The sequence below is a fragment of the Silurus aristotelis genome, assembly GCF_946808225.1.
Source record: "Silurus aristotelis genome assembly, chromosome: 23".
NCBI classification, from domain to species: Eukaryota; Metazoa; Chordata; class Actinopteri; order Siluriformes; family Siluridae; genus Silurus; species Silurus aristotelis.
This window is the reverse complement of record NC_139596.1, coordinates 18,819,161-18,839,726: the sequence shown is the minus strand read 5'-3', so window position 1 is coordinate 18,839,726 and position 20,566 is coordinate 18,819,161. Positions and strand designations below refer to the sequence as shown.

The 20,566-nt window shown below is 39.5% G+C and overlaps 1 protein-coding gene across 3 annotated transcripts; it reads left to right on the top strand.

Annotated features, from left to right (window-relative positions):
* The first annotated feature begins 947 nt into the window (after positions 1-947).
* On the top strand, positions 948-18,459 carry erlin2 (ER lipid raft associated 2). 3 transcript variants are annotated; one of them, XM_083527457.1, is made up of 13 exons: positions 2,931-3,469; positions 3,508-3,855; positions 3,968-4,183; positions 6,506-6,587; positions 7,675-7,721; positions 7,869-7,930; positions 8,288-8,413; positions 8,841-8,914; positions 12,256-12,314; positions 12,598-12,689; positions 13,084-13,173; positions 15,930-16,009; positions 16,667-18,459. In XM_083527457.1, the coding sequence occupies exons 3-13, from the start codon at positions 4,080-4,082 to the stop codon at positions 16,826-16,828; spliced, it is 978 nt and encodes a 325-aa protein (XP_083383583.1). In that variant the 5' UTR covers positions 2,931-3,469; positions 3,508-3,855; positions 3,968-4,079; the 3' UTR covers positions 16,829-18,459. The 3 variants fall into 3 exon arrangements, with proteins under 3 accessions (XP_083383581.1, XP_083383582.1, XP_083383583.1); XM_083527455.1 differs by lacking the exons at positions 2,931-3,469; positions 3,508-3,855 and adding an exon at positions 948-1,089 and having other exon boundaries at positions 4,068-4,183; XM_083527456.1 differs by lacking the exons at positions 2,931-3,469; positions 3,508-3,855 and adding an exon at positions 993-1,112 and having other exon boundaries at positions 4,068-4,183.
* The last annotated feature ends 2,107 nt before the right edge of the window (positions 18,460-20,566 follow it).

Genomic DNA, 20,566 nt, shown 5'->3' with positions numbered 1-20,566 from the left:
AGAAAACAAAGCTTGATTTGCATACTTTTTACCTTTCTGTCCTCAAACATGGACGAAATACACACACACACACACACACACACACACACACACACACACACACACACACACACACACACACACACACACTAGTAAACAGTAGTGCTTTAGCTAGACTTTGTTCATATCATGTAGACCTCAAAGACGTTTCAGGAACTTGCCTCATTGAGTTGATTGATTGAGTTCTTACTCATTAAACCAATCACCAATTCCACCAAGGTACCCAAAGCTCCACCAGCTAATTTACACTGGTTTATTTAAGTTAGCATTAAGCAAATTAAAACCTTCAAGTGAGTCACAACTTTATAAACATAAGATCATAATGATTAATAAATATTATTATGTGAAGAAATGTTTAGGACCAGGCTATACAATGATTCATACAAAGCTAATAACAATAAAAACCAAACATTCTCAATCAGAAGTCAGGTTTTTTAAACCTTTTATTTCTTCTAAATTTTATTCGTGACAGAAGAAATTTTTAAAATGTCACTGTTGTACCTTTAATAGTATCGATAATCATGTAAGATTAAATCTCCAATGATCGAATATTGGTATATTTATTAATATATAGTATTTAAGTTTATTTATGTGGTGTCCGTGGCATAACATGATTATTATTTATTATCATTTGGAGACAACTGGAGTCACAATTTAATTTGTGATTCAAAATAAATTATAAATTGTAATTAACTTTATCGATAATGATGTGGGATTAAATCTTTAATAATAATAATAATAACAATAATATAGAATATAAATTTATTTATGTGGTGGATAAACCCGTTTTTTTTTTTTTTACTGTTTAATATCACAATAAATATGGAGTTTTCAAACATGATAAGTAAACCGAATAAAACTGAGGCGAACAGCCGCCATCTTGATGCTAAGATAAGGTTTTGGCGCCATCTGTCGACAAAACAGGCGGGAAGTGCATGAAGAACCCGGAAGCAGCGGGAACTTCCGGTGACGCAGGCGTGCGTCATGATGTCGTTGATAGTTTGAGAGTCTTAGGTGTGTGAAGGGGATTATCTGAGGAAAGTCGGACAGGTAAACGCGCTGGTTCGGTTCAGGTCAATTCGGTTCTGCTGGAATTGGATTCGGATTGTGTGAGAAGATACAACGAAATGATTCGGATAGAAATGTTTGTGGGGTTTGAGTGAACTAGCACGCGACCTGCTAACGGCTAAAGAGCAGCTAGTTGTCGAGGTCAAAGATCCAGTGGGCTAAAACTTTTTCATTAAAATGATTAGAGGCTTGATTTCGTTTTAAAATTATTTAATAATGTATGGTGCACTAGGTAGGATTTATAATCCCAATCATAGTGAATATATAGTGCACTAGATAGGGTTTATATTCCTAATCTGGCTCCATAGTGAATATATAGTGCACTAGGTAGGGTTTATATTCCTAATCATAATGAATATATAGTGCACTAGGTAGGGTTTATATTCCTAATCATAATGAATATATAGTGCACTAGGTAGGGTTTATATTCCTAATCATAATGAATATATAGTGCACTAGGTAGGGTTTATATTCCTAATCATAATGAATATATAGTGCACTAGGTAGGGTTTATATTCCTAATCATAATGAATATATAGTGCACTAGGTAGGGTTTATATTCCTAATCATAATGAATATATAGTGCACTAGGTAGGGTTTATATTCCTAATCATAATGAATATATAGTGCACTAGGTAGGGTTTATATTCCTAATCATAATGAATATATAGTGCACTAGGTAGGGTTTATATTCCTAATCATAGTGAATATATAGTGCACTAGGTAGGGTTTATATTCCTAATCATAGTGAATATATAGTGCACTAGGTAGGGTTTATATTCCTAATCATAGTGAATATATAGTGCACTAGGTAGGGTTTATATTCCTAATCATAGTGAATATATAGTGCACTAGGTAGGGTTTATATTCCTAATCATAATGAATATATAGTGCACTAGGTAGGGTTTATATTCCTAATCATAGTGAATATATAGTGCACTAGGTAGGGTTTATATTCCTAATCATAATGAATATTTAGTGCACTAGGTAGGGTTTATATTCCTAATCATAATGAATATATAGTGCACTAGGTAGGGTTTATAATCCTAATCATAATGAATATATAATGCACTAGGTAGGGTTTATAATCCTAATCATAATGAATATATAGTGCACTAGGTAGGGTTTATAATCCTAATCATAGTGAATATATAGTGCACTAGGTAGGGTTTATAATCCTAATCATAATGAATATATAGTGCACTAGGTAGGGTTTATATTCCTAATCATAATGAATATATAGTGCACTAGGTAGGGTTTATATTCCTAATCATAGTGAATATATAGTGCACTAGGTAGGGTTTATATTCCTAATCATAATGAATATATAGTGCACTAGGTAGGGTTTATAATCCTAATCATAATGAATATATAGTGCACTAGGTAGGGTTTATATTCCTAATCATAATGAATATATAGTGCACTAGGTAGGGTTTATAATCCTAATCATAGTGAATATATAGTGCACTAGGTAGGGTTTATATTCCTAATCATAATGAATATATAGTGCACTAGGTAGGGTTTATATTCCTAATCATAATGAATATATAGTGCACTAGGTAGGGTTTATATTCCTAATCATAATGAATATATAGTGCACTAGGTAGGGTTTATATTCCTAATCATAATGAATATATAGTGCACTAGGTAGGGTTTATATTCCTAATCATAATGAATATATAGTGCACTAGGTAGGGTTTATATTCCTAATCATAATGAATATATAGTGCACTAGGTAGGGTTTATATTCCTAATCATAGTGAATATATAGTGCACTAGGTAGGGTTTATAATCCTAATCATAGTGAATATATAGTGCACTAGGTAGGGTTTATAATCCTAATCATAGTGAATATATAGTGCACTAGGTAGGGTTTATAATCCTAATCATAATGAATATATAGTGCACTAGATAGGGTTTATATTCCTTATCTGGCTCCATAGTGAATATATAGTGCACTAGGTAGGGTTTATAATCCTAATCATAGTGAATATATAGTGTACTAGATAGGGTTTATATTCCTAATCTGGCTCCATAGTGAATATATAGTGCACTAGGTAGGATTTATAATCCTAATCATAGTGAATATATACAGTGCACTAGGTAGGATTTATATTCCTAATCTGGCTCCATAGTGAATATATAGTGCACTAGATGGGGTTTATAATCATAATCTGGCTGTATAGTGCACTAGATAGGGTTTATAATTCTAATCTAGCCTAATAGTGAATATATAGTGCACTAGATGGGGTTTATAATCATAATCTGGCTGTATAGTGCACTAGATAGGGTTTATAATCCTAATCTGGCTCCATAGTGAATATATAGTGCACTAGATGGGGTTTATAATCATAATCTGGCTGTATAGTGCACTAGATAGGGTTTATAATTCTAATCTAGCCCCATAGTGAATATATAGTGCACTAGATGGGGTTTATAATCATAATCTGGCTGTATAGTGCACTAGATAGGGTTTATAATCCTAATCTGGCTCCATAGTGAATATATAGTGCACTAGATGGGGTTTATAATCATAATCTGGCTGTATAGTGCACTAGATAGGGTTTATATTCCTAATCTGGCTCCATAGTGAATATATAATGCACTAGGTAGGATTTATAATCCTAATCATAGTGAATATATATAGTGCACTAGGTAGGATTTATAATCCTAATCTGGCTCTATAGTGAATATATAGTGCACTAGATGGGGTTTATAATCATAATCTGGCTCCATAGTGAATATATAGTGCACAATATAGTGTTTATAATCTTAATATGGCTCCGTAATGAATATATAGTACAATATATAGTGTTTATAATCCTAATCTGGCTCCGTAATGAATATATAGAATATATAGAACACCAGATTGGGTGTATAATCCTAATCTATCTAAATAATACTATATAGTCAAAGTATTCTATTCATGTTGCGTGTCGTGTGTCACGTGTCGTCCTCAGGGAGAGGGCAGGATGACAGCAGGGGTCGTATTGTCAGTGATCTTGGCCATCGGAGGCGCAGCACTATTTTCCTCTGTTCACATAGTGGAGGAAGGACACACAGCGGTTTATTACAGGTGATGGTTCACTACACCTGCACAAGAATCTTACAACCAGCTCTGATTATTAAACACACACCAGCATCATCTAATCCAGTCAGCCATGCTCATCCATGTCCATCCAGCAGGTGGCGCTGTGGCCTTAAAGCACAAAAACATAGGCGCTTTCCAGATCTTACAGTCCAAGTGCAGTGGATTATAATATGCACTCGTCATGCAACATGGACATGCCCTACATTATTCCCCCTCCCACTTTTCATGTGGGATATTATTAATAATACTAATATATAATCCTTCTAACCTGCTTTCATCGCTTTCTCTTTAAGGTATAAATACATTCTCCAAGCCTGCTGTAAAAACATCATCTCTCCAGATTATCAGCTGCTCTCATGAGTAGGACTATTATACCATGGTGCAGGTGGGATGGGGAAACGCTGTCTAATGTGCTAGTGAGGAGAGAGTCTGTGTTGTTGTCTATCACCTCAAGATCATTAGTGTTTAGGGGTTTAGTGAGCTGTCGAGAAGATCAGGCAGGTTATTTATAAATCCGTCCTTAGTGGTCAGAACAATAGTCTTTCCAAGTCGATAACGTGGCGAGGGTGAGGGTAATGGTCTGTGATGTCATCACTCTGAGGTAAAAGATCTACTCCGTGGGATATTAAGTCTAGTGCGTGATTAAAAAGATGAGTCGGCGTAAACCAACGGCATCATTTGCATCATCTACATGAATATTGAAATCTCCTACAAGCAGCACTTTATCCAAATTGATCCTGAGGTCTGGATGAAAACCAGCAAACTCTGGAAGAACATCAGCGTAGGGCCCTGGGGGTCTGTACACGTGGCCAGAGCGAGAGATAGTAGAGGTTTTATATGTATGTCTGAACGTACAGTAAAAACGAGCACTTCAAATGATTTAAACCTGAACCCTAATCGCTGAGTAACATTAAGAAGAGCACTGTAAATGGAAGCTACACCACCACCATGACTAGTCTGAAGGTGCTCATGCTTATAAACAGATCCTGACGCTGTAGACTCGTTTACACCCATATAATCACCTGGTTTAATCCAGGTCTCAGTGAGACAGAGTGCTGAGAGATTATTATCTGTGATTATCTCATTTGCTTTTTAGTGAACTAATGTGATCTAGAAGACCAAACTTTAGAACTTTTTTGTGTTGGATTATTTGGAATTTTCCAGTTTTAACTATAATCAGATTATTTGTGGATCTGGTGTCATAGTTGTGAATTGCATGATGTCGTACCAGTCAGATGGTGTGCAGTATACTGGAGATGTTGTCTGATAGCACTGCTGCTCCAACTCTGCTGGGGTGCAGGACATCAGGACGGAAGAACCTCGAACGCTCCCAGAACAAATTCCAATTATCAACAAAGAGAAGTTTGTGTTCTCAACACCATGACTGTTTCCATTCATTTAGTGCACAAGATCTACTGAACCTCTCAATTCCTCCCTGGTAAGCGGGAAGAGGTCCTGACACCATGATCCTCGTGGTGGGCGACGTGCTGCGGCGTGCTGCGTACCGTCTCCCGTCTCCACCAGGATCCAGAAGTCCCTCTTCAAGATCTGTTATTAAATGGAGCTTGAAATGAAGTGAAGGAACCGTAGTAATGTTCTGACCCATCCTGGTTAATACCATCCTGTGACCAAGTCATTTTAGGTCCCACACAGTAGTCCAATGGCCAAAAGTATGTGGACACCTAACCATAAGATTGTGCTTATTTTTGAACATCTCATTCCACATTATTAAGAATTCTAATAAGCTCCACTCTACTGAGAAGATTCTATGATTTTATGAAGATTTGTGGCGATTCATCCGGCCACAAGGATGTGTGTTAGTAAAGTCTGGTCCTGATGTAAGTGAGAAGGTGAGGAGGCCTGGGGTGCAGTCAGCGTGGAAATATTCATTTGAATGTGGTTCAGTAGGTTTGAGGTGAGAGCATGAAGAGATCCTGCTCTTCCAGATTTAGTGCTTCCCATTTTGTGGATTTGGAGAAATTTAGAGATGAAGTGCAAGTGGCTGGAGAAGTTGGTCGTAAAGTGTTTGTGTGCAGTGTTGAACCTCATGTTTACTTGATTGATTGTGCTGCAGATTTTGTTCCATGTTTTTATTATAATTTTTTTTTCTGCTCATCTCATGCAACATGTGCCCTGAATGGTCTGGCGTGGTGTCAAGCTAAATGTTTTTCAGCTTCTGGAAGCTCCACTGTAATGAAAAACCAACAGCCACCGGCCATTTTTTTATAGCGTGGTTGCATTCCATAGTGTGACTCCTCATGACTTCCAGAAGCAGTTCTTCAATTTGTTTTGTGTTCTGCTTCTCAGAGGTGGAGCTCTTCTGACGGCCACCAGTGGGCCGGGGTTTCACCTCATGCTGCCCTTCATTACCACCTACAAGCCTGTACAGGTGAGGCATGCACACACACACACACACACACACACACACACATTGCTCTTTGCACATTTTCACACTGGATTCATGCTGTCAGGTATCAATTACTGTGCAAAGAAACTTGGCCTGGGGTTTAACTTTGTAATAGCAGTGTGCATCTTGTTTATTCCTGTTGTTTCTTTGCTCTCGGCAAATCCTTTTTTTCACAAGGATTTTATTATTCTCTGTTCTTACATAAGAAGGCAGGACTGCTGTTGCTGTCGATTATTTCTCGTGTAATCAGATAAGAAGTACTTTTTCTTTATTATGGAGAAACACTAAATAACAGAGAGAAAATAAGACGGGTCTCTTAAAACGAACAAGTCATTAGTTTTTCTTTTAGAAAAAGTTCTGAGAAACTGTTTGTTTAAAGAAACTCATGATTGTTCTCACTCGTGTAAACAAAACGGCTTAAACAAAACAAGCGGCTAATTTATGGATTTTTCCTGGGTTTTTCCCGGTTTCACAAACTTCAAGCCAAAAAACTGAACCCCATAACATTAGACCAATGAAATTTCCGAACGGAAACGAAAAAACGCACCTCATCTGTGTTCTAAACTGCACAGCATCGGGAGAAAAAACTTTTTTTTTTTTTTTTTTTTTTTTTACACATGACGATGCCAAAAGATGCGCATCAGAAAATAATAAGGACATATTCCTCGGTCTTGCACAAATGCAGTAATACCGGAAAAATGCGGTGAAGGCTATTCCCAAAATACCGCTCTGCTCTTAAAGGAGCCACAACATATTTCACCCGTTACACTGTGTAACAGACACTGTCTTTCATTAAAGCCTGTGTAAAGTTCATTAGTTTCAGTGTATTTATGTTTAAAATAAAAATCTTTGTCAAATTCGGTGGGTGCGGCTTATATATGGGTGCGCTTTATAGTCTGGAAATTACGGTAAATGAATATATTCTGAATATATTATCTCTATTTGAATATATGTTAAAATTATATTATTTATGATGCCAATTGAGTTTTGAATGTATTCAGGGCTACATGACTGATTAGTGTATTATCACTAGGACTACAGTCACTGTATTTTTGCTTTGATTCCACAGACCACACTTCAGACAGATGAAGTGAAAAACGTTCCGTGCGGCACAAGGTAAGATACGAAATGGATGAAATCATACCATAGATGAAACTTCCCCATGAATGGAGAGAATAAAAGTGAGGTGAAAGCAGTAAAGAATGTGAACGAATTTCCCGTCACACACTCGTTCACTCAGATTTGTACTTTTCTCTCTCGCAGCGGTGGTGTGATGATCTACTTCGATCAGATAGAAGTGGTGAACTACCTCATACCCTTAGCTGGTAAACAACACCTTTCATTTCTGTTATAGGGAATGGCAAAAGTAATAGCACCCTGTAAAGGGCACTTTTTTTATTGTTGAGTTGCCATTGTGTCATTTTCAGACTTCTTTGTCTTTGAAGGAGTTTTGTAGGTGTGTTTATAAAGTCACTGTACTGTGAATAAACATGCTGATGGGTCTTTTGGTCATCCAGAGTAATTTCTCTCTGGGTTATTCTGTGGTATATTAAGGAGAATATGGTGTCCTTTTGTCCATGTTTAAAGATAATTTTGTGTTAGGATAAAAGTGTGTGTGTGTGTGTGTGTGTGTGTGTGTGTGTGTGTAGAACTTGACTGTTCCTCTCTTCTTTATTGCACAGTGTATGGAATTGTGAGGAACTACACTGTGGACTATGACAAGGCTCTGATCTTTAATAAAGTGCACCATGAGCTCAACCAGTTCTGCAGCGTCCACTCACTCCAGGAGGTCTACATCGGCCTGTTCGGTACCAAAGCACCGTCACTCACTCACTATTATTATTATTATGAAATATTATGAATTCATTTAAAATCTACTATGAGAACAGAAGTGAGGAACATCTTCCCTGAAGAGTGGAGGTTATTAGAACAGTAAATAGGGAGTAAATGTGGAACCAGATGTTCAAAAATCAGTGCTGTTTTTTTATTTGTGTATAAAGTGATATAACTAAACTAATAATTATAATTCAGTATTTATTCTCAAGTGAATTCGTTTTTATTTTATTTTTCTAATGCTTCCTTCATTTGTATAATACAATTTATTTTTATTTCAAATTAGTTTAATGAACAAATATTATATATTGTAAACTTATTAGTATTATTATTATTATTATTATTTGGTGTGTGTGTGTGTGTGTGTGTGTGTGTGTGTGTGTGTGTGTATGTGTGTGACAGATCAGATTGATGAGAATCTGAAGCTCACCCTGCAGGAGGAACTCACACACCTTGCTCCTGGTCTCATCATTCAGGTATCTTCAGCAAACTTCTATTCTGTTTCCCTTTTACATTACACTTCTATTCTATTCTATAGTGCTTTAACATTATATTTTTATTCTATTCTTCTTTTGCATTATACTTCAATTTCTATTCTGTTCCATACTCGTTTTACATTATACTGTTATTGTACTGTTAAACATGTTTATTGTATTCTGTTGTTTCTTGTTATTTTTACACATTCTCCTCTGAGGCACTTTATTTCTATTCTTATCTTTCCTGTGTCTCGCATGATGTATTGCTGTAAAAGTAATTTATTTATATTTCTATGATCCTGTTCTGCATGCTCAGTCTAATTCCTTCGAGGTCCATCCCACTGAGCTTCATTCTGTTCTCCACATGATCATCTTTACCGTTTTCTCATCATCCTTTATTCTATTTTACTTCTATTCTATTTCTTTATTGGTGCAGCCTCACTACAGTCCTGTGTATTTATGCCTCCACCCCCAGATTGATGAGTTCATATCCTCAGTTATGTAATGAATCCCGGGTTTGTAAGAAATGAATCATTCAACCTATTTTTCTTCCCTCAGACAAAGAGCTTAGTGCTGATGTGTTGTCATAGGCGTCTGCCAGTCAGAACGAAACTGTTCACGTGTCTGTGGCTACTGATGGTGTTTGGCACTCAGTATTGATCAGAGCTTCCTGAGTTCTGAGGACTTTTCTAAACTCTCCAAACTCTGCTGAAGTTTTGTGCAAGAAAACGCAGGACAAAAACTTGGCTGGTGTTTGCTGAATGTGATGAGTTTATAATCCAACACAGAACACACACTTGATCCTCAGTGTACTTTCTCACAGACTTCAGTCCAGCAGTCTTGAGGGGGTTGATTCCCAGAAAACATGAGGTTCAGCCAGAACTCCCTCATTCTGTTTTTCATGGCCATGTTTCCTTCAGGTTTTTAATTTGAGGTCTATATAAATATAGAGATGAATTCCTTTGGAACAAAAAGATTTGGAGTGAACGAAACCGAAAGCGGTCGCTGGTTGCTAATTACACGGGACACGGCTAGCTAAATAAAAGATTTCCTGTATGGGTTATGAATTGGCGATTGTTTTGTTATGCAGATGTTATTTAATGATCCAGGCGTTTGCTCCTCTTCCCAAAACCTCACATCTACTTTAAACTGTCAACGATTCTTCAGTCATTAACTTGAGTTGTCCTCCTGTTGCTTCTAGTTGCTTTAACTGTTCCTGTGGTTTTTCTGGTTGTGCAGCTGCTTTTTGATAGTCAAATGTGATTATAAGCCTCAAATACGGAGTTCCCAAGCCAGGGGCCGCTCGTGATGCCGAGTTCCCAAGCCAGGGGCCGCTCGTGATGCCGAGTTCCCAAGCCAGGGGCCGCTCGTGATGCCGAGTTCCCAAGCCAGGGGCCGCTCGTGATGCCGAGTTCCCAAGCCAGGGGCCGCTCGTGATGCACACCGTTAACAGTGACTCCACCTCCTGCTGCAGTTAATGATCAGAGTGTGTATGAATAAAGGGTTATTTAGTTGGAAAGCAGTGGTGTTCGCTCGCAGGTCCACACTGGTGTAGTAACTGTGTAGGTGTGTGAACTGTGCAGTGGCTCAGGAGATGGTGTACATAAAGACGGTGTGGGTGTGTGGGTGTGTGTGGGTGTGTGTGGGTGTGTGTGGGTGTGTGTGGGTGTGTGTGGGTGTGTGTGGGTGTGTGTGGGTGTGTGTGGGTGTGAGATTATGTGAAATATCAGTGCAGGTTTTCATGCAAAGCCTTTCATATAAGTAATTCAAAGAAATGTGACTGGACCTACAGGTCTGAACATGACCAACACTTTCATCCTGATGTTTCAGAATGGACTGGTAGAGCAGCGGAGTGATATGTGTAAACAGCTGGATATTCAGCAGTGGTGTGTGTGTGTGTTTGTGCGCGTGTGTGCATGTGCACTAACACTAAACACAGCAGCTGATAAGTGTGTTTATTCTAGCTGAAGTTTTTATTAGACAAAAGGAACGTGTGTGTCTCAAACACCATAAAGGTGTTTCCAAACTCCTGACACACCCTGTACATACAACATCACTGTCATCATCATCACACCACCACATCGCTCCATTCCAGAAATGCTGCTCGTGTGTAATTCACACATCATGTTTGTGTGTAATTGCTTCAGTGGTTCAAACCTGAATTTTAATTGTTCATTAACTGAGTCTCAGGTCGTCCCCAAGGCTGATTGCGTTTCCATGAAGGGTGTCACTGAGCGATAGCGTCCTCTGAGCTCCGAACATGAGGGCGTTCAATTATGAGTCAGAGATGATGAGCCGTAAATCTACTTCAGAGGAGGCTTTTCTGAGCTGATTGTGTTTATATGTGCTTTAATTATATATTGTAAAAGATAAACAAGATTTTAGACTTAAACCAAGTAAAATATTCCTCAGTCACAATGACAAATTTGCAGGTTGCAGTGTCTTGCTTTCAGGTTTTTCATTCGCAGCTCACAATGTCTCATCCTCCAGCCGCAGTGTCTCATTCACAGGTCACAATGTCTCATTCGCCAGCCACAGTGTCATTCACTGGTCACAATGTCTCATTCGCCAGCCACAGTGTCTCGTTCGCCAGCCACAATGTCTCGTTCGCCAGCCACAATGTCTCGTTCGCCGGCCACAATGTCTCGTTCGCCGGCCGCAATGTCTCGTTCGCCGGCCACAATGTCTCGTTCGCCGGCCGCAATGTCTCGTTCGCAATGTCTCGTTCGCAATGTCTCGTTCGCCGGCCGCAATGTCTCGTTCGCCGGCCGCAATGTCTCGTTCGGGGGTCACAATGTCTCGTTCAGTGAGAGTAACTGGTCTTTATCAGGAGCACGACCCTGTGGTCACTGATGATGGAGTTGTGGTGGTCCGGCATGCTGGTGTTAAATGTCACGCGGGGGTCTTTGTGTGAATGTTTGCTACCTGCTGTTTAACGAGGCTCTGAGTGTAAAGACTCCCAGCCTGAGTCAGTGTGCTGCATTAAAAAGCTCTCGCTTGACCACACACATTCCTGCTGAGGTTTTGTGCTGATTTAGAGTAACGTTCTAAAGATCTCGTACTCCTGCTTTCTCTGTTCTGCCTCGTATTCCAGTAATCCAAAACCCCTGGCAAGCACCTCCTGCGGTTACATAATCCAGGCTGGGTGTTTATTTTTCAACTCCATTAGACCGAGAATAAGCTCAGTCACAGGAGAGCGATACTCTCAATACTTCTTATGCTGGTGTATATGTCAAAGTGTAATAGTAATAATTCTTTATCTCGCTCTCTTCCTCTTTCGTTATAATTTTCCTCCTCTGTTTTTCTCTCTTAATCTTCTCTCTTTTTTTTTTTTCTTGCAGGCTGTTCGCATGACCAAACCCAACATACCCGAGTCCATCCGTAGAAACTATGAGCTCATGTAAGTTTCATTCTGGATACTGATTGGTTGAAAAGTGTGTGTGTGTGTGTGTGTGTGTGTGTGTGTGTGTGTGTGTGTGTGTGTGTGTGTGTGTGTGTGTGTGCGCGTGCGCGCGCAAGAGAGAGATGCTTCAGGAATGTGTGAACTATGAACCTTGAGTGTGAGATGATGAAACAGTGTAAAATAGATATAGTGTGTGTGTGTCTGTGTGTGTGTGTGTGTGTCTGTGTGTGTGTGTGTCTGTGTGTGTGTGTGTCTGTGTGTGTGTGTGTCTGTGTCTCAGGGAAACTGAGCGAACCAAGCTGCTGATCGCTGCTCAGACTCAGAAGGTGGTGGAGAAGGAGGCGGAGACTGAGAGGAAACGAGCTCTGATTGGTGAGCAGCGCTGCTACTCCGAGAGAAGGTTATGCATAGTCTGTGTGTGTGTGTGTGTGTGTGTGTGTGTGTGTGTGTGTGTGTGTGTGTGTGTGTGTGTGTGTGTGTGTGTGTTTAATATATACTTATAAACAGGATGAATAAGTGTACTGTGTGAAACATGGTTCCAATCTGAGTTTCCTCAGGAATGTATTAAGTGGCAGACGTTTGTTTAGTCTCCGTCTCACAGTTTGTGCGCATTTTTAAAAATTATTATTTAACTTGAAAACATACACAACAATGTTTTATTCTCTTGACAGCCCTAATATATATATATCTATATATTTGTGTGTGTGTGTGTGTGTGTGTGTGTGTGTGTGTGTGTGTGTGTGTGTGTGTGTGTGTGTGTGTTTAGAGGCAGAGAAGTTCGCTCAAGTGTCCAAAATCAAATTTGAACAGAAGGTGATGGAGAAGGAAACGGAGAAAAAGATCTCAGAAATTGAGGGTATGTATCACATGTTAAGAATGTGTGTAAAAATAAAAACATCATTTATTGATGTATTTTTAGTCAGTTCCTGGTAAATAGTCGCTTTCTCGCCAGCTTCTCTTTAATCTCGCTTGAGAAATTTAAAATCAGCAAACAGTGTGAATTCCTTTCCAATGTTTCCCTCTGACACTGGACTCCATCCATAAATCAGCGATTGCACACTGTTAGTAGTGCAGCGTTCACTCCTGTGTGAACCTCTGCTATAGAAGTTCTAACCTATCAGAACCACCCAATTAATGCTAATTAATTAAGATGTTGGCCAAAAGTATCGTGACACCCAGATGTGCTTCTTCCTAAGTCACCCTTGAACTGGACATGTTCAGATGCTGTAGAATGAAATTTGGGACCTGTGCTCCTGCACTGCTTCATGAAGATCTGCTTTCTATGGTTTAAGTGGAGGATCTCCTGCTGTAGAGCTCCAACCATATTAGGATGAACGTGAACCCTGACTGCACCCCAGACTTTACTAACACCATTGTGGCTGAATGATTCTCCATAAACAATCTCCATAAACACACTCCATAAACTAGTGGAGCATGTTTCCAGAAGAGTGGTGGTTATTATAACAGCTAATGGGATGTTCAAAAACGTGTAACACACACACATTTATACGTTATTACCGTGTAATCAAGCAGAGGCACATAACCGTGCAGTTTTACAAAAATACATCAGACCATATTTGGGAACGGGGCTTATTATTTTCGTTCCCACACGTGCATAAGTAAACACACCCATCAATTAGCGATTACAAATGTAAGTGTATCACTGGTTTATAGTGTTGTTTTTAAGAAACCGCTTTCGCCTGGAGCCGCCTCGCCGTCTGTTTTTGCAAGCTGGACGTTTCTGTTAGCTCTTATAGCTTTGCTGGACCCACGTGGTTAGTTAGACTTTCCAAAAAAAAAAAAAGAGAAGAAAAGAACTTAAGTTTTGGCTTCTAATCCATCCACTGCCAGCTAATTCCACTTCCCAGAATTTCCACTCACATCAGCCTCTGGCAGGACAAAGCCCAGCTGTCCACACTAATCAGTTTGTGTATCAAGCCCTGACCACTACCCAACTTTAGTCTCTAAAGAAGAATGACATCATACTCTCTACTCAATGTTTTATAGTTAATGAGGCTGAGTGATATGATGTAGCATCAGTATCGCGATAATCAAATGTCCGATATTTTTATTTTTTATTTTTTTATAAAGAGACATTTATGGTTACAAAAATAAATTTTTTTTTTAAATACCGTAATTTCTGGACTATTAAACGCACCCATATATAAGCCGCACCCACTGAATTTGACAAAGATGTTTATTTTGAACATAAGCCGCACCTGTCTATAAGCCGCACCTGTCTATAAGCCGCACCTGTCTATAAGCCGCACCTGTCTATAAGCCGCACCTGTCTATAAGCCTACACTGAAACTAATGAACTTTACACAGGCTTTAATGAAAGTTATACCGTCTGTTACACGGCTTGTATCTAAACAGTAGCCGACCAAGAAAGTCATTGTTCACTGTCTTCCTCCTTCTTTTCACAACTATTTCTCTCGAGAGTTTATCTTTTGGCATCGTCGTGTGTTTAAAAATCACCATCGGTGAATCTTTTCTCCCGATGCCGTGCAGCTCAGAACACAGGTAAAGTGTGTTTTCATGCTCGGTTGTTTTCAGCGTGACGAATGATTCACATTTCCTGTAGACAGTCCGAGTGAGCGGCAGGTCAAACCTCAGAGGAACCTCATCCATATTAATGATGTGGTGCGGCCCGATTCAGTGGGAGCGCATCTGATTTAATATAAAGAGTTTCATTGGTTCACCTGAATCCGTTCTGCGATTTCATTGGTCTAATTTTATGGGGTTCAGTTTTTTGGCTTGAAGTTTGTGAAACCGGGAAAAACCCGGGAAAAATCCATAAATTAGCCGCTTCATTGTTTAAGGAAAAACTCAGCAGAAAGCTGCGGAGTTCAAAACGTGAGAAAAAAGTAGCGGCTTATAGTCCGGAAAATACGGTAATATACATTTTAAATTCAATAATTTAACCCTCATTAGTTTTTAAGGTATTTTTTTGTTATTACAACTTAAACAAGATTAAAATTCATATATATATATAAATAAAAATGATAAAATATCTAAATATATTTAATAATAAAATAATTTCCCCCGTTAGTTTCAGACTTTTTTTATTATTATTTTGAAACCTTAAATAAATTAAAATCATTGGTTCGTCCTCCGCATGTGTAGTTTGGTGTCAGGCTCAGAAGGGGGCGTGGTGTAAGGTCTGATCTTCACAGTGCTGTCTCTGCTGTAGTGCTTTGGATTGATGGCTTATTGCAGGGTGCACCACATTTATAAAAAGTAAATGAGTAATTGATTAAAAGTTTATGTGCAACAGTAATTTTTTTTTATTTGCCGTCCAGAACACATCAGCAAAAACTAGGAGGCGTGGCATAAAATCTAAGGAGGTGGGGCCTAATATCAAAAGAGGCAGGGCTTATGGATCTGTGCTTTCAAAGAATGTTGGCTGCAGCCTTGATTTTTCCAGAAATGATGCATGAAAAAAGATTATAGAGATGTTGAAGCTGAGTCTCTCTCTCTCTCTCTCTCTCTCTCTCTCTCTCTCTCTCTCTCACTCTCTCTCTCTCTCTCCCTCTCTCTCTCTCTCTCTCTCTCTCTCTCTCTCTCTCTCTCTCTCTCTCTCTCTCTCTATATATATATATCCATCCATAGACAGCGCGTTCTTGGCTCGGCAGAAAGCCCGAGCTGATGCAGATTTTTACACGGCTCAGAAGGCAGCTGAAGCGAATAAGGTGAGAGGAGGGTCGCGAGTCTTTCGAAGAAATCAGTCTGGAGTTCTTCTTGTTCTTATTTCATCTTTTTATTTATTTCCTGTCCCTCGCTCCATGATTTCTCACATTTCATTCTTTTACAGCTCATGTCTTTCCCCATCCCTTTTTCCAAACTGTGCACATGGCGTTTATTTTTCTTTCTACATCAGCCATGTTATCAAGCAGAACAAAAAATAAATAAATAAATCGTGGCCACTTCCCGGCCGTCTGCCGCCGCTGCCCAATCACACGACAGATACCAATTCAGGAAACTCGATTCTGTCCAATCAACCGCAATCTTTTCAACATAACGTGCTCAGGGAGCAGAGCTTTTAGCCCTCTTCTGCATACAGGAGCTCACGGAGGCTTGTGATTGGCTAGTGCCACTTTGATTGACAGGACAAAGGAGGCCGAAGAAGAACTCGAGCAAACCTTCCACTAAGTAATTGTTCTTCTTCGGCCTCCTGAAATTAAGTGTTTTCACACGTCAGCTCTTTGAGTTCCCAGAGGAGATGTTTCTAACTACGTAAACATAATTCACGACGTCTGTGTAGCTCCATCAGCTTCATTAGCTCAGATTGTATAATCAGTTTTTTCTAAAGTCACCCCATTGTTTTTTTTTTTTTTTCCTTCCTTTAGAAGAAGCTGACTCCTGAGTACCTGCAGATGATGAGGCACAAAGCCATAGCAGCTAACAGTAAGATCTACTTCGGCAGCGAGATCCCTCGCATGTTCCTCGACTCCAGGAGCACGTCCAATCCCACCGAGCTTCTCTCCGAGGACGTCCTGAACACGGACTGACGACGAAGAAGAGCCGAGAGTTTGTTCCACTGTCCCTCTTTCATGCCGTTGGGATAAACGGGTATCTCAGAGGAACCCCAGACCAGGTGGCAGCGCTCACGGTTCTGCTCTCGGTGTGGGGCGTCTCCTGACCTCCTGTGGGGTTTATAGCAGCGTTTTCTCTAGAACACGCACTAACTTGTGTTTCAAACTTATCTTCTGATGTCTAAAAAACAAAGCCTCAGGCTGGATGGTAGGATGATGTCTCCTGGCCAGGAAATTGTATTTTTCTCTAATCAAGACTGAGATATAGTTTGGTTGTGATGGAGCTCAAGCTGGAAAGATTTTTTGTTGTTTTTTTTGTTTTAGTTTTTATTCTTTCATCACATCTCTCTGTCTCCATATCAGTTCACTGCAGCACCATGAGATGTTCACCACATGTTCATGCACTGAACTAATCTTCTCACAAGAGTGGAGACAAACACACCAATCACGTGCTCTCGTGTGTTTTTTCATATCTTCTCATATCCCATCACCACCACCACCACCACCATGTTCTCGAGCCTCATGTCTGGACCTGAGAACATGTTCAGGCCGTCAGTATGGCTGGTGATTTTGACATGAATGTATGCCCAGGTCCAGACATGCGTGAGAACATGGTGGTGGTCATGTGATTATGCTCTCACACTGACTCGAATGTTAGTGTTTAAATATTTCTGTTGAATAGATCATTAGTGTTTAACCTGCGTGAGTTTTAACATTAAAGTAAACAAGGATTCCGAGGCGTTTGTGATTATAAAGGGAAGCTCTGGGTCTCGTTCTTCATCCTTCGCTTACTACATCCCAGATCAATGACACATCCAGGATCATCTAACCATGAGAATGATGTTCTGGCTGGTTCGGTTCTTCAAACACGCATGTGGCTGTGAAGTGATTAATGCAGCAGGAGTGAGATGTTTAAGAGAATTTTATATATAAAAAATTCAATTACACACCAGGGCTATTAAAAATTTGAGACTAGTTTTGTAACATGCCAACAGATGGCAGCACACACAGTCACAGGGAGTACTGACCTTCATAGGACGATTTTCTGAGGAGGAAAGTCATCTCTCGGTGCGTGCTGAAGGATTCAGTAGATCCCACATTACACACTGAATTTAGAAAGCCCTCTGTATTCTTCTCGCTCTTCTCACAGTGGGTCTTGTTTAGAGATAATACAGACTTCCTGTATCACCGCCCGCTTTCCCGTTATTGCACAAAATCGTACTCTTTCTGCACAGGTTGGAGATTAACGTTTCATATCAGCAACCAAATCCAGATCATTCGGTAATCCATGTATGAAGAACGGACCCCTGTGCTGCAGCGCTGCACTAGGAACCGCTAACGTTAGCTAATTACCATAAAAATAAATAAACACACACAAACGAGCGATGTGTGTGTGTGTGTTTGTGTAACATTCCTCACGACAATTTACTTTCAAAATCATCAAATCATTTACACATTGGTTTTTTTGTTGGGGTTTTTTTTGGTTATTTTTCTCTCGGTTTTCTCTTTTCCTTATTTTGCTGTGAAATGTTGGGTCTTCTATTTGGTTTTTTTATATATATTATTCTTACAGGAAGATAATGAATAAAAGTCCATTGAAAGGAAAAGGGAGTTGTTCATTGGTCGTTTTTGAAGTTGTAAAATAAAAGTTAATGCTGTGAAACGGTTACATTTTATTTAAATACCTAGAACAATTTGTACTGCAGAAAACACACACACACCTGTATTTTTATTCTCTTTAGCAGAAATCCCTTCATCCAGACAGACTTACATCTGTTTCCAGGGAATCTGTAAGTAAAAGTGCACAATATTTTGAATAGCTTTTGTCCATAATTCAAATGCAGTGAAATGTGACTGATTCACTGCCAAAACTGAAGCAATAACAGATCTGATCAATTGTGTTGATTCTTCTACAGAAAGAAATATTAACGTGTGAAATAAAACGTGTTCACAGTTTTCAGTTCAGTTTAAATTACTAAACTAATATTTCACTGCATATCCGATGTCATTAATTACTTCTGCACAACTTCTGGTGCCTACATTAGAACAGGGATTTCAGCCCAGTTCCTGTGATTTTCTGGGTTTTGCTTCAGAATGTCACCACACAAGTTCTCAATAGGGTTGAGGATTAGGGATCTGGTTCCTCTGTTACATCCACCCTGGTGTGTGTGGTTTGTTGGCTTGTCTATTTCAGGGGGGTTTTCTCTTTAGTATTGGGCAACATAATCTCTTCATCTCTTAAAGTATTTTAATGTATTTAAGCGGATCCATTATCCCTGAGATACGATCAGAAGGCCCATACCGTAAACGTTGTGCCACCTTGCTTCAATTCCACGTCGTCATGACGTGCTGTTTAACACCACTAGACCTGAAAGGAATTTTCTTCTCCTCAGACTAAAGAATGTTTCTTGCAAAATTGGAACCAATTCTGCATATCGTGTTTAATTTTCCAACAATGGTGGTTTACGGGGACATTTTACTGATCGCTTTAATCAAATGTTTTCTTACTGTACGCTGTCGCATCTACAAAAATTATTCACAATGAAGAAGCATCACTGCAGCTACAAACTGCTTAGTGATGTTAAACATATTCCCTCAGATTTACTCTGGATCCAGTTCATCCTGAAGGTGTTCAGGGTTGAGAAGTTCGGGGCTTCATAAAAAACACTGGACACTCAAACATGACCACTCAAATCATCTTCATAACCAACAACCAGGTCTTCATGGAGCTCAGGTTTGCCTCATAGTTTGTAGGGTTCTCTCACTGTGTTTAACTATAGAACACCTCTTATTAGGCTATGATGTGGAGGCGAATGGAACACTGACCTGCATCCATCATTTACATGGAGTTCTCATGTTTTCTTTCCTAATTTGTTAGCCTGATGTTTGAGGTACACAGTTGTGTAGGATGTTTTTGGATGCTGTTTTCCTTCACTTGAGCAATGCTCCTTTGCACAAAGTCAGCACCATGAAGATCTGCTTTTCATTGGTTGATGGAAGCTGTAGAGCTCTAACCCTACTGAACACCTTTGGGGTGAATGTGAAAGATGACTGACCTCCTCACCTTCTCACCTTCATCAGTACCTGACTTTACTCACACCCTTGTAGCTGAAAGAATCTTCACAATATCTAGTGAAACATCATCTCAGAAGAGTGGAGATTATTATACCAGCAAATGAGGACTAAAGGAGGAATGTGTGTGTAAAAGTATTCAGTGTGTATCAGTGATTGGGTTTGTAAAGCGTCTATTCTTGTGCTCACGTGTTGGACAGACGATTTCACGCCAACTTCCTGTAAAGTGTAATATTACGGGTTAGAGATACGCATCACGCTTTACAATGGCTCTTTCTAATAGCGTCTGCCCTTTCACTTGTTTTCACACACACGGAAATCTGAACGTAGACGTTAACATTCTGGTGTCTTTGTATTCTGGATGCGAGAGACGATTCGACCCAATTTACTTTATCATGCTGCAGCATGGGCGTAAATCCCTCGGGACAACCCTCGGATGGGGGGGACATGTCCCCTCCGTCTCCCCCGGGATTTAGCAAAAAAAATTATTTAAAAAAATCGCAATGTCTATTATATGTATTCTCTATTATATGAAAAATATATGTATGTAATACCTAAAATAATTGTGTAAGTAGAAAAAACCCTGCAAAAATGCATTTAGAAACAGTTGAGTTCCCCCTCCCCATCCTCACAGTGGTTTGA

What these genes read in the sequence shown, in the direction of transcription:
- erlin2 (XM_083527455.1), top strand. Translation starts at nt 4,080, where the DNA reads ATGACAGCAGGGGTCGTATTGTCAGTGATCTTGGCCATCGGAGGCGCA. An exon ending in AAAGATCTCAGAAATTGAGG is followed by an intron (nt 13,174 to 15,929) that starts GTATGTATCACA and finishes ATCCATCCATAG; the next exon opens with ACAGCGCGTTCTTGGCTCGG. An exon ending in AGGCAGCTGAAGCGAATAAG is followed by an intron (nt 16,010 to 16,666) that starts GTGAGAGGAGGG and finishes TCCTTCCTTTAG; the next exon opens with AAGAAGCTGACTCCTGAGTA.